This window comes from Arctopsyche grandis, chromosome 11, assembly GCF_051622035.1.
Source record: "Arctopsyche grandis isolate Sample6627 chromosome 11, ASM5162203v2, whole genome shotgun sequence".
In the NCBI taxonomy this organism is placed as follows: domain Eukaryota; kingdom Metazoa; phylum Arthropoda; class Insecta; order Trichoptera; family Hydropsychidae; genus Arctopsyche; species Arctopsyche grandis.
Genome location: NC_135365.1, coordinates 11,749,250 through 11,764,366, shown reverse-complemented (window position 1 = coordinate 11,764,366; position 15,117 = coordinate 11,749,250). Strand labels below are relative to the sequence as shown.

The 15,117-nt window shown below is 33.2% G+C and overlaps 1 protein-coding gene across 1 annotated transcript in view; it reads left to right on the top strand.

Annotated features, from left to right (window-relative positions):
• Window positions 1-5,928, top strand: part of LOC143919452 (T-box protein 12-like) — a 67,160-nt gene extending 61,232 nt beyond the window's left edge. Inside the window, exons 4-6 of the mRNA XM_077441771.1 lie at window positions 2,230-2,306; window positions 3,062-3,160; window positions 5,128-5,928. Of these exons, the coding sequence (XP_077297897.1) occupies window positions 2,230-2,306; window positions 3,062-3,160; window positions 5,128-5,575 (624 nt within the window). The 3' untranslated portion in view covers window positions 5,576-5,928. The remainder of the gene's footprint in view (window positions 1-2,229; window positions 2,307-3,061; window positions 3,161-5,127) is intronic.
• Window positions 5,929-15,117: the final 9,189 nt, after the last annotated feature.

Below are 15,117 nucleotides of genomic sequence, written 5' to 3'. Positions count from 1 at the left end.
ACGTATATGCAACGTAAACGGTAGCGACACTGTGCTTTGTACTGTTTATCGGGATATCGGTGTATTTTCTGTTCGTTCGTTTATTTTTTTCTAAAATAATAATCACCTGTCAAATTATTTAGACTGTCGTTTGTCTGTCAATGCTCTGGCAACTCCGCTTGGCACAATTCCGAGGCCGTCGCGATTTCTCATACATTTATTGAGAGTCCGATTTACCATATGATTAGTTATACTATTTGATGTAACATCACATAGTTTAGATCAGAGCCATGCAACCTCTTGATATACGCGGAACACATTGTTTACGACTCGTAGAATTTGTCAACTACATACGTATATATTTATACATATGTACTTTATCGGCAGTCGCTAGCTAGTCCCTACTTACATAGGTTGACTAACATCGGTTTTCTCCTTCACATTCGTATGCGTTAGATCAAAGTGGTGCCTGCGGTACCAAAAGGGCTGCGTCCAACAGGTTTAGATGATCTGGTTAGATAATTAATTGGAATACAATTAAATTTAAAAAATATATTTATATGTGTGTGTGTGTGACCACGCACTATAGAGTTTTATTTTATTTTATTTTATTTCATTGAACATGAACAGTCGCCTTTACAGATCACTCCAAAGCGATACAATACAATCAATATATAATACATACACATTTTATACAAAGCGAATTCACACAAAGTGACACCTATGGAGAAATTTTTGCAGTATTTTATAATCAAATTGGCGAACCTCAAGACGCTGAATAACTTGATATGAGCAAAAGTGAATAGGACAGGATATGCCAATTTTACAGGAACCGTTTTAATGAAAATCAGAAAAATTGCCCAACTCTGTTAAGACATGATCGACCTGGAGTTACAAACCAAGGTCTGGCCAGCAACGGGACTCTAGTGGGACTCGAACCCGTGACCACTCTGTTCGAAAACATTTATTTATTTATTTAATGAATCTCGTGTTTATGTTATGACCAACATACATATTTTCAATCTATTTCAACCTATTTTAGAACAATAATATGAATCATCATTATTTACTATCCACGCCTCTCACTTTGCGCAACATGTTAGAAAATATTTTTTTTTGTTAAGTCGTAGTTTTATCATTCTCAGCCATTCTTTATCCACTGCTGGATGAAGGCATCTCAAACATGCTTCCATTTGTGTCTTTTTTGGGCAACTCTTATCCATTTCATCCCTCACATTTCATTTTTTTCATTTCATCCACCCATCATCTATAGCCTTCTTTGCACCCTTTAACATTATTTCGAATACCATTCGAGCACTTCTGTCGTCTATCTATCGTCCGTTTTTCTAGCTACGAGACCCGCCCATTGTCATTTCAATATCTTTACTCTAACCATTACATCATTCACTACGTGACATGACTTATATATGTACATACATATGTACAATAATTATCATGATTTTCAATGAAAAACTAATGATCAAAACAAATAATGGTACCTGTCTGAAAGTTTGCATCAATGATGAATGGAAATGTGATGCTAGAGTTAAGTTACACCCAGTTCTTAAATACCAAATCTTAACCTACTTAAGAATTTTTTTATATATTTTTTCAACCTTATTAGCGCACCTCATTAGCGCTCACAAACGACAGACAGATGGATACACTTTTCACCACGCAAAATCAGACCACCCTAGAAGCCATATTTGCCCTAGAATTTGACCCACCTTGACGTTGATTATCCTCGCCGGAACTGGCACGGATCCGACACGGTATTGTACCTGGAATATTTAATCCCAACCACACGCTTCTCACATTCACTTTCGCAGAATTAGAATGACTGGATCGATCTGAGGCCGGGAGGGAATTGTATAATAAATAATTTTATACTGTATTTTTTTATTAAATAGCTAATGTGATAAAATTCAGCCCTGTCGACTAGACAATGAATGGTTTTATGCGCGGGGTCAGAAGTCGTCTGGTAGCCGCCATCCAGACAGAGATTGACCATCTTTTATTTATAATGCACGCAGTTCGTGATGCGTCGATCAATATATATATATATATATATATATATATATATATATATATATATATATATATATATATATATATATATATATATATATATATATATATATATATATATATATATATATTTTTTTTTTTTTTTTTGTGATTAAAGGTCATTCTGTGACCTCTTCTTTTTTTGTTTTTATTAATGGTTGTTTTATTTTTCCATCTTTGCAGATAACCAAATTGAAAATAGACAGCAACCCTTTCGCGAAGGGCTTTAGAGATTCGTCGAGATTGACCGAGTTCGAAAGGTGAATATTTATAATATTTTTTTTATTATTTTATTTGGTAGAATATGTACAATATAAACTACATAGTTTGTATCTCATAATATAACAATGCTTCAGTATCTACTTTTAACGCTTATATTTTTCTTCAACTTAATTTTTATTTTTGAAAATTAAAGTAATAAGATCAATATAATAAGAAGTAAATAGGCCTAATTTTTATACAATTTTTATTACTGTCGTTTTAATATAATTGGAGATACAATCTGTAGAAAAGTGTTGTTATTATTATTGCTTGCTCACATAAGAATTATATACGTGTATATTTTAATATAGGTAGATTCGTTTAGCCCATTCTAAATACTCCACAACATTTCAATCTATCGAATCATTAATTTTATAGCCTCGACAAATAAATGATCAATCATTCAATTTGTGAAACGTTTGATTGGTTTCAAATAGTATTCCATATAAATATAAAAAAGCTGACGGATATATGTATGTATATCAAATAAACTCAAGACAAATTATGAATATTATAATATAAGTACATCTAGTCAAAATCATCCAATTTTTTCAACATCCAACGTCATTTTTTTGTCACAATCGACTTATCAACCCACATCGTATATCATTTGCTTCAACATTATAGCTGGAAATGTGTCGTCAATAAAAATACCGCTTTTATCTGTACAGTTTGTGAATTTGTTTGTGTTTGTAATTGAATATGATTGTGATTATAATTTGTGGGGGTTAAAAAAGTGGTATTTTTGTTTAAGTGAAAGCTTCATGCAGATGCAACGACCATGGTGGCAGCCTTCCGCAGGTCCGCTGCAATCAGTCTCTCCCTGGTTCGACTCCCTCTCAAGTTTTCCTAAGTAAGAAACAGTCCAAAACAGTTGTGTTCCTTCCATTTCTATAAAAAAAAGAACACCCCAAAAATCATAATAACAATCATATTCGTTGATGATTAAAAATAAAACTAGCATTAAAAACGAATCATCGTTGGCTTTATAATTTTTGTTATGCTTTTTATTATATATAATATATTATAAAATTAGATTTAAATAAATAGGTTTAATATAATTAGATTAAGGATACATTGAGTGTGGATCACATGCTATGTGGATCGTATATTGAAAATTCAAAAATTAGTCGAGTTTAAAATATTATTATAATATACAATCGACGTAGCATCTGATTTTTAGTCTTATTTTTATAATAGCATTTATTATAAGTCATTTTAACAGTTGATGAAAATTCTGACTATAATCGGCTGACGTCATTGTGATCTTGAAATCTGAAGCGATTTTCTTCAATAATAGGTTCAAAATGTATGGATAGAGACACAGCTTCCGTTTATTCTTTAGCTGGAAAAAGAAATACAACAAATTTTATTTAAATTAGATATAATATCAAAAGCTCCACACATGTACTACATACATAAATATTACTACTACTAAGTTACGTGATGAATATGATTTACATCATATATTTATTTGTGTCTGCAAAAATATTTATGTATGTTTGTATAGACAAATGTATTGAAAATTATAATTATATTGGACTATACTCGAATATATGTATACATATTATACAAAATAGTAATTGGAAATGTCACTTTTTTTTGTCAAAATGCCGTTATCAGGTTGCTCGTGAGTGACATTTATGGTATTAAACTTGTTCATATACAAATTTATGTAATTCATCCGCTGTAGAAAGACACTTAGGCAAAATTCACTTGCTGTCCCTTTCACCCCATCTCGACCAATAGCATTTCGTACGTACAATTTTCTATTGTCTGTGATGGTGAAAGAGATAGCATATACGTTTTTCCTAAGTGTCTTCCTTCAGCGGACCAACTGTAGGTTATGAATTCTGAAATCATGTTCAAATAATGGTGACATAGTGGGTAGAATGGTTTTTGCCAATTGATGAGGAACTGTTTCAACACAGAAATTAGATAAATTGATAATAAACTCCTGGAGTCTCCAATATCCAAAGTCTGACCAGCAGTACAACAAATAATACTAAGAATAAATTATTTTCAATCGAGGTCAACTCACGGAATAAATACATCAAAATATGATTGAAATTAGTTCCCAACATATGGGTCGGGACCACAAATAAGGTCGCAAAAAGTCTTCTGTGGGGTCACCAACTAAATCGATACACATAAAAAAAATATTGACTAATTTATTTCATTTTAAATGCGCCTTAACTCGTTTAAATAATATTTTTATACATTAAAAATGTATTTTTCAAATGCTTTGGGGTCACTTGGGTTTTATAAAAAGGTTCGCCACCTGAAAAAGGTTGGAAGCCTGTGCTTCAAAGAGTTATAATAACCACAAAATTACAGACTTATTTCATAATAAGAATGAAATTGTATAGTTTTGCGGCTATTGTGTTGTTTCAATCATTCATTCATTTTCAAAGTCAAAGGAAAAATTCAAACCTGTCGAGCTAATTTTATCATACACGGATACAAACACTTTTACATAGAATATAATAGAATATTCAGATTAATACGTTGCGTGACTGACGCGAATATAAAATATTGTAATGGTTGGACGACACTTCATCATTTATGCACGGATTTTCCAATTAATTCAACAATGTGTAATAAAACACCTCATTACTAATTAAGTATAAAATTTTAGTCGACATATTTGAAATATCCAAACTATGTACATACATGATACTTTTACAAATACTTTTAAAAATGAAAACATTTTGTACAACTGTGAATTTATATCCGTACAAATCTGGATATATATATGTTCTAAGCTTCATATTTAATATAATCTTTTTGCATACTTAATTGCATATTTTTCCGTTTCAGGGAGACAATGGAGTCAATGCTAGCGGAGCAGCAGTACCTAAGGGCACCTTTGAGACCCTTCGAACTCGACAGCCACAACAACAACCTGACATTAGAAGAGAAGGCTCTTCTAGCAGCACGTTCTCAACTGTTCCTGAGGGCGGCGGCTGCAGCGGGGGCGGCAGGGGCGGCAGGAAGTGGAGCCCCTTCATATGCACCCCTACTTCCGACAGTACCAACACTTCCGGCCCTTCCAGCCCTATACGGCCTACCTCCTGCACTATGGGGCCAATGGGCTTGTCTAGCAGCCCACCATCTACCTAGGCCTTTATATCCGCCGCCCTTACCAGCAGCGGCCGCCCTTAGATATGCGCCGTACCCCCCTAGAAGAGCATCTCCAGCCCCAGCTCAACCCCCATCCCCTTCATCGGAACCTGACCGCGAACCTCCGCCTCACAGCCCCACTTAGAGTCAAAGCAAACAAGGATAGTTTCCAAAGTTGAGCACCCCTGACGTGCTCGATCGCCTGATGTCCCATCACGCATAGACTATTCGAGCTTCATGTGATTCGATTCAAAGTTTATACATACGTATGCATTTGTATTGATTGATGTACTGTTGTAGAGTTTGTGACGCGTGTTGTGGCTTTCAGATTATTCCGAACGGTACAACAAACGTCATGCTCTCCATATAAAATCCTATGAAAATTGTACTTAATTTTCTGTTGAACTTTTAGTTCCACATATTATGAATAATTAGACGAATATAATATAATAAGTTTTGATTGTTTTATGACACGTAAAGGTTCCTTTGATTGAAGTGAAAAAATAAAATAAAAATCATAACCACACTACTGTATGTATTTCAAATAAGTTCCTTGAAAATTGTAAATATGTGAATTGATAAGTGCTTAAGTTAATGAACAGTAATGTTAATTAAAACAAACTAGTATTAATCGTGATATAAATTAATATTATTAAAAAAAATGTTTCAGTATTCGTGTAAAACGTTTAGTGCTGAAAAAGTGCTTTAAATGTTTTATAAATTGAATTAATAGAATCTCATTAAAGTTTAAAAGCATATGAGGTTTGTTTAATCGGCATAATATGTGAAATATATTAATATTAAATAAATTTAAAAAAAAACTAATTACTTATAGATGAACCGAAAGATTATAAAGTATTTATTTAATCTGAATAGTTAGGCAAATAAAAGTGTAATATTATTATATTGAAATTAAATGGTATTTAACAAAAAAAATCAGGCTTTCATATTAAGTGTATATTTATATAAACATGTGATACATATAATATGATTTTTGTTTTAAATATGTATATCTATCAATACCTTATTACATTTATAATACAAAGAATTATAATTTTATTATTATATATTAATTAAAAAAATATATTTTATGCAATATGTTTGGTAAAATTTATAAACCGGAATTTTCGTTTTATTCTTCATCAATTCAATTTTATAGAGAAACAAAACACAGATGTAAATATTTTTCATACGATATTTATCGCTTACATTGTTTTATTGTAAATAATAAATTCCTATGATTACGTACACTTAGACCTTAAGAACAATATGATATGTATGTAATCTAAGTTTATTGATATGTTATTTATAAAAAAAAATGATTCCTTTATTAAAAAGAAAAAAGTGTATAGTAGTAGATTCAAGTAGTATTTTGAAAGAAATAAATGTCCGTTATGTATATTATTAAAATTGTTTTGTTTTTTTGAGTCCCCCCTATTTATTTATTATGTATCAGCAGATTGATTGTTTAATCTAAAATGATGTTTAATATGTTTAATTGTGTTGATTTTTAATGTTATTTTAAACATTAGATGATATTTTATGATCATGGGAAATTTCGGCCTCTCGATTTTGACTGATTTTTTTTAATATTTGCCCTCGTTCTTCATTCGAACAGGAGAAAAAAACGTGTCTATCCTGTCTATGACGAATCTAGGTAATTACAGTAAATATTTCAACTTCGCAAGCTGCTTAATCAGTTCATCACGACACGAACAACACGCCGACCACACATGTCGTATCTTTAAGTCATAAATTCATTAGCAGGCTGTGTGCGTTAGCTAGCTTCTGAAATAAATAACACGAAGGCGAAAAGAAAAAATAGAAATAGTAAAAAAAAAAGTAACAGAAGAAACTCACGTTGGAAAATACTCTCGTGGCTTTCTAGCCGGAATAAAAAGGAAACGCGAGAAGAATCCGCTGACGAAGATGTCATTAGGAGAGAGAGCTGGAATTCTCCAACACTTCTGTACGCACTCGAATAGCATTGGATAATTTTAGAACAGCTCGTAATTATTGGCTCCCGAAGGCGACGTCAGGGGGTTAAAAAAAAAGAGTCGTTCTTCTCTCGGCGAAATTTTTACGAAAATTTGCTCCGAGTCCGAGTTAATGGCCAGGGGGAGGATGGGATGGAGGGATTTTGTGAGGGGGGACCCATTTCAGGGGGGTATGGCCCCTGTCAGGCCCATTACGCTCCTCCGTTGGATACAAAAATGATTACCCCGATGGGGATGTAGTACAAGAGACTGTAATATCTTTATAAATTGACTCGCAGAACATTATTTCACGCACAGTTCACTCGCGTTATTACCGACAGCAAGTGCTGCAGTGCGTTCGCGTCCCACTGCCACTTGTTTATTTATATGTACATACGAGTATGCACATATTTTTACCAACGGCCAAAAGAGCAGTTTGCATTCTGAACGCTACTGAATGCAGATCGAGCTTCTCAATTTATTTTCTTTTATACTAAAGATATTGTTAAATATGTATGAAGTAAATATGAACTAAATACATAGGTACATATAATACAAAAAATATTGTCTATAAAAGTAAATAAGTAATTAATAAGCTAGAAATATTATATTTTTGATAAATAGAAATCCTTTAGTAGAAAACTATAGATGGAAAAAAAAGTTAAATTAACCATTTTAATGTTCGATATTTTTGATCAGTTAAGATTTGTTCTTATTGAAAAAAAAATGGTTTTTATTCAAATCGTGTTAGAAGTTCTTCTTCTTTTCTAATGCCAAATCCGTATTCGCACGTAGACTTATCCATAGCCTGATGTTTCGGAGCCAAGAGAGCCTCTGTTTCCCAAATCACCGTTTACCTTCTACTTTCCCCTCTATTATTGATTTTAGAAGGCGATACTTGAAGATACTTGACAAGAAGCTCTTTCTTTTATGGAGAGGCTGGAGGACCGTTTCATTCCTCACATGCTCCTTCCATGTGATCTATAACATCCTCTGCCAAAAAACCCCATTTCAAAGAACTTGTTCAAGCTTGCTAAATAAATTAGAACGTTATAAATCTGAAATATAAACTTAGTACACTTAAGAACAAATCAATAAATATTTATTTCATCATCATCATCATTTATAGCTTTTCACGTTTCACTGCTGGATTAAGAACTTTCTAACACGCCTCCATTTGTCTTTGTTTTACGTAACTTTCATCCATCTCATCCCACAAATTGTTATAATTTCAGCCACCCATTTTCCTTGCGGCCTTCCAACCACCCTTTTACATTCTCTCAGGTATCATTCGATCACTTCTTTCATCGATTTTTCTAACTCTGTGACTTGCCCATTACCATTTCAATCTCTTTACTCTCTCTATTATATCAACTACCCTTATGTTATGTACTACCCTTATTTTTACTCACGTATTCCGTTTTTTATCTCTCCCAGTTATGCCAAACATAAAACGTTACATACTTTGTTGAGTCCATTAGGTATTGGAATTTCGAGGCAATATTAAATAATTAAATTAAGTTTCACATCATATGTAATGATGTAATGCCACAATGGTCCAAACTTTAAAAATAAAATAAAATTACTGGCAAGACACATCGATCGAAGATTTTTTCTTCAGATAAAGTGGTGTTTTAAATTTTAAAACGGCATTCATTATCTCAAATGCACTTCATCCAAATTTCATACTTATTTGAATAATTATTTAAGTAAATTGAATACTTGATATGCAAAAACTGTATTTGTTCCCTACCTTCTTAAATTATCTATCAACTAATAAACATATGTTGTAATTATAACCTTCGAGAGTTCTTGTAAGGATGTGAGCCCATCTAAGCTTAGCCTTTGGCTGAAATCAAATAATTGTTTATAAAATTGGCTTCACTTAAAACACAATCTATAAATCAGAATCTATACCAACTTTCCCAAGACAACTTTACAATATAGCAATCAGTATGTACAAATGTTGAAGTCAATTAATATGCATTCTTAATAATAGACCGGGGAGTTCATGTAAGGATATGAGCAATTAAGTCTACTTAAGCTAAGGAAATGGAATGAGTGCATCAAAGTTGATGTATAAATATACATGTATGTATGTACCTATTCTTTGCTGTAGCTAAATAATATTATGAAGACTCTTATAAATTGATTTGAAATATTCAGCCGTGGAGTAGCGAACGCACTTTCGTTCCAGAATATTTCATCCTATCGTAGGGGTGTCCACGACTCAAATGAGATTGTTGAGGGGCACGTGGACAAGTGTCAAAGTCGACAGCCTCCCTTGGGACCAAACGGTGACACCGTTGAGACCAACCCTGACAAGTACCCCAATTTCGTATCGGTCGGGCTCAGGGAATTACGTTTTAACACTGTTCGAACAACGCAAACTGTCACAAAATTGAAAACGATACGACGACACTTTCCCACGATCGGATACCAATTATCGATTATTCACACTGATACTGAATCTATGTATATTGGAAAGGCATTTTAGAAACATTGGAATATTCCAAACAATAATAAAAATACTGTAAGAACCAAATACGCGGTTTATTATATCAATATATGTAGTCAGAATATGAGTAGTATTCCGACTTGTTTAACTCAAACTTCAGCAGTTAACTTTACATCAAATTTTAATGAAATTAAATTCAGCAACAGCTTGACTTTCAACTATTTAAGTTTTAGTATATGAATTCGTTCATCTGTGAGAAAAATACCACCCAAGAGAGGGTTGAAAACAACCCTGACGAGTCGAGAGGGTTTGATTCCATCAAATTACCCGCCGCGTGGTCGCATTACCCTCGTGCAAATTTGTCACCCTTGGGTATTCGAGGGTTGACTTCATGGTGGATTTGAACTAGGAACAAACCACCCCATCCCCCCAATTTCCACCACCCCCGCTGTGTCAATTAATTTAACGAATTGAATCCAATGTGCGAGCCGCCGTATCGTTTACTATAATTTAGGCGATCGCATTAGCCCGAGCGTACAAGTGATAATGCACGTTGCAATAATGCATCGTGTAATTTAATTAAATAATACAACGAGTTTATACGCAATCCTGCACCTACGAAATGAGGGATGATGGTGTAGAAATTCCATCGATTTAATTGAATTGATCATTTCCATGTGTACGATTAATCATTGGTTAGACTTACGCACAACAGTGCGTAAAATTAATCTCAAATCACGATATAAATTATACGAGCGTTCATCACGACTTTTTCTACGATTAGTAAATCGTTATTGATAATTTATACATATCAAGTATTAATCTTTTTCGCTCAGTTGAATGTTACCTGTAATTTGGTTACGGTTTACTATCGATCTTTTTTTTTCTTAGTATATTATAATAGGCGTTGGTTTTTTAGCCTGTTAAATATTTCAAATGTGTATGTATATTTTTTACTATCGTAAAAATTGAATATATTAAAGATCTATTATACTACTTATTATAGACTGCGTGTGGCAGGTTAGAAAAAGTGCACTTGTCGCAATTATCGTAAACTTATTTAATTTATAGTTCGTTCTTTTAAACGTATTGCCAATAAAAGATTTAGAATGTATACTTAAATAATATGATCACTTTTAATCAACACAAAAAACAAATCGAAACTATATAAAATAATCACTACTCTCAGAATATACATACATACATAATATGAAGTTATAAATATGTAAATACATACATATATAATATAAATATAAAATATAGATAATTATAGATACGAGTGTATATTATATAGAAAAATACCGCTCTTCTTTTTTTCACATTAAAGTCAAAAATTTGAATGATTAATCTATATTTTGTGATTATACTATACAAGCCGAATGCTTTGCTCAAACTGCTGAAAATTGCAAAAGAGTATAAAAAAACTGAATTTTTTATAGCTATACATATGTATGTATAGTACATTTAAATCTATGTATTCATGTAGATTCATACATACATATAAGTACATGTAGATTCATACATACATATAAGTACATTTAAATGGTATACTAAATTTGGTGCTTCTCAATTGAAAACTGTTGATTTGATAAACAAGCAAACATTGGTCGTATGTAAATACATATATATATTTAATTTTTTTCAGGTGGAATAGTAATGGTTTGAAATTTTAGACATAGAAAGGATGATAATTTAAGTTTGTGTCTTGTATTTACAAGATATAATAAAATTATCCAGATTTTAAATATACATCAACGAATTTATCCCTGTGTCTGAAATATAATAGCTAAAAGTCGCATATTTCAAATAAAGCACGTTTCAAAGCACGTTACACATTCGAGATTCTGTTTTAAATGTACGGAAAGGAAAGCAAATAGGGATGGGGCAGGTGGCGAAGGAGAGGATTCGCTGCCTCAGACAAGCCAGTTTTCATCATCGGGTATATATTTGGGAAAGCGTTTTTCCGATAAAGGCGCGCGATAGAGTGCAAAGTTGAAGGCATTAGCGTCTTATCGCCCCGGCGCCGAAATTGCGGCCATATTTTCCGGCCCGGAGGCTGTACGTCTCCTTCAATAAGTAATGTACCGCCCTGTGCCGCCCCCTAGAGCCGCCCCCTACCTCCCTGGCACTATCCACCTGCAATATTCGCGCCTAGGGTCGGATAACCGACGACGACTAGGATAAATGATATTCACGTGAGCCACACTACATACAAACGCGGTCGGTTACTACGTCGGAAAATTCACCATGGGATATTTTACCGATTGTATTATTTATGTTCGTAAATAAACAAACCTCATTATTAAATTTACCCGATACATTTCAACAGAATCGCTATAACGTTATATCAAAATTATTTTTTTTATTTGAGCGGAAAAATATTGAGTAGTTGAATAGTGGCTGTTCTATTTTACATGCCTACACTGTTTGGCAGAATTTTTTTTCATGGGATGAAAGTTTATATGTTGGTGGAAAAATAAATGTGAGAGCTTTCAGCACAGTATCGACGGTGTATTTTGTCACAGGAAAGTGTCTACAAATGGATTGAAAACATAAAAAAACGGTTGGATGAATGTAAAGCTGCAATATTCTGGAGCAACTAGGTTCAAAAATGTTATATGTTTAGTTTATATTATATAACTCTATTCAAAATGTTAATAAATATTGATATATTACCATTACTATTACCTACGTATATATTTCAATTAAATTTAAATGCCATATAATCTCCTACAGTCCAAGTGTACATTTCGTTCGATCATGAATATACTGGTTTTTTCATACCCGAAAAAAATCAAATTGACAAACGAACTATGTATTTGTAGTTTGTTCATACACAAACTATTAGGAATAAGTTTCAGTATTCTCATCGATTGTTCCATCCTCTTATATGTATATTACGCTTACTCTGGGTTGCAATATTTTAAATATTAACGGAAACGGGAATTATAGGAAAGTGATCTCCATGGGATTTCCCTTTTAGATGCTTGGCGTTTTGACGCATCAAAGGTTTTGACAGCCAAAAGTTTCATGTGATAACTGGTGAGTATTTGAAGATAGATTTTGACTGTTGAAGATAGCTTTTGACTGTTTTGACACTTAAATTAAAACTAATAGCTTGTGTATGAACAAAATAATGTGTTCATGAATGAACTGGAGTGAACACTTGAAATATAAAATATATATTTCCAAAGGAGAAACAATCGAAACGTATCCAAATCGATACATCAAATCAAAGATTAAAAATATTTTGGAAAATTTGGCCTCGATGTGGAAATTTGCATATACATATAATAGATATATCTATATGAAGGAAACATATTGAAAAGTGATCGGTTTTATATATTTATTTATTATTATTTTTACTATTGATAGTATATATTTATTTATAAGGTTGATAAGTACAATTTTTCCTTTATATTGTTTGGAATGAGATTTCTTATTTTTTTAATATAAATTTATAATCAAAATGGCATATAATACCAGTCCAGATACAAAACGATTATTTCCGCAATGTTCATGAATTTTAGTGAGAATACGTTCTAAAAGTACAGAATAGAATCAACACTGTTTTTAAATCAGCACATTTGCGGCAAGCGACGACTTGAACATGTGCTCGATTCTGTTTCTAATCCTCTCCAGGATTTGGACTTAAAGGATTTCTCGGATATCCGCTGAAATTGCAGGGCGGTCGACTGCATTTTCTCGCTGGAGGGTAGGATTGGAGGAGGAAAAAGGGGTGAAGATGGGAGGAGGGGGAGATTTCCGTTGTCCTGGCAACACGGGGCATCATCGCCGAGGGGCGGCGTGTATGAGAGGGGGGTGGCATTTTCGCCATGGGGCGAAGCCTTCTCTCGCCTCCCAGCCATTTTCTCCCTACGGTTCCTCCTCCCATCCCGACCGCAGGTTAACTTGATTTGTACGGACTTTTTGAGATGATTGTTTCCTCCGGTCGCATTATTTATTCAGCGGACAGGGCATAATCACGTGCCAAGCCGAACCGAATACACTATGCCGACCGGTCGACCATTATTATTTATATGGGACCGAAAGTAACGCGCGTTTATCGATTTGGCATTACCCTCGGCGAAAACTATACTTTTGTATAACTGCTATATTTTATTTTATATACTTTTTACATTAAAGTAAAAAAAATAAAACTTAGAAACTAAAATATCAATAACGAAGATTTTTTAGGCTGTCATAGATGTCATAAAATATAATTTTCTTTCTATATTCGATTTGGAAACATATTGTATTTGAGGTATGCATAAGATAATGCCCGATTTTCATACGTTTTTCAACAGTAAACGGGCATGAACTTATGCACTTATCAAATATTAGTATAAACATTCAAATTGAAACATTTCTATAAATTCAACCGTTTTTGTTCACCGGATAATTGTTTTATTTCTAAAATATTAAAGGCTGCCTCAATTCATCTCCATATTAATAAAATTTGTAAAATAATTAATAATAAATTAAATCGTAATAAAACAACTAAAAACCGATGAAATGAATCAGTTGGGAAATTAAATTAATAATTTAAAAAAATAAAAATAAATGAAATCGATATTTTATTTATATACACTGAACGACAGTACATAGCAACGTAACACTTAACATAAATTTATCGTAAATTTATTTCATACCAAATTATTCCGATTTTTATTGCATCTTTGGACCAGCTAAAACATCATTCTCCATTCAAAGGTAATGAATTACAGATTGTATGTCTTGCATAAAACCCCTACTACTCTTACGATATGTATATTTTAATATAATTTTTAGATACATATAGGTAGATAGATATACATACATATAGGTAGATAGATACATGTACATATATAGCTTACATACCAACATTGTGAGTATGAATCGCGCTAAGTAAATACTTAATCGCGAAATTGCTTTGCAGACACGGCGAGGCGCAAACGCAAGAACCCATCTACTCCTCTCCCCACATACCCCATCTCACACCCCCCACCAACGGTTAAACTTTAAATGGATCTCCCTCACAATTCACCGGTGAAGCTCACAGCCGCTGTCTGTGTCTGCGAGAACTTAAACTTTACAGTCAAAGTGCGCCCTCTCAGAGCTAAGCGTAGGGTGGGAGGGGAGGGATCGGAAAGCGCGTTGAACTGGAAAACTGGAAGAAAAATCCCCCGAGGAGGAAAGCCACCCCCCTCCTCTGAGGCAGTCGATATCCCAATATCCCAGCTCCTCGGTAAGAGGCTGTGAAATATCAGAATA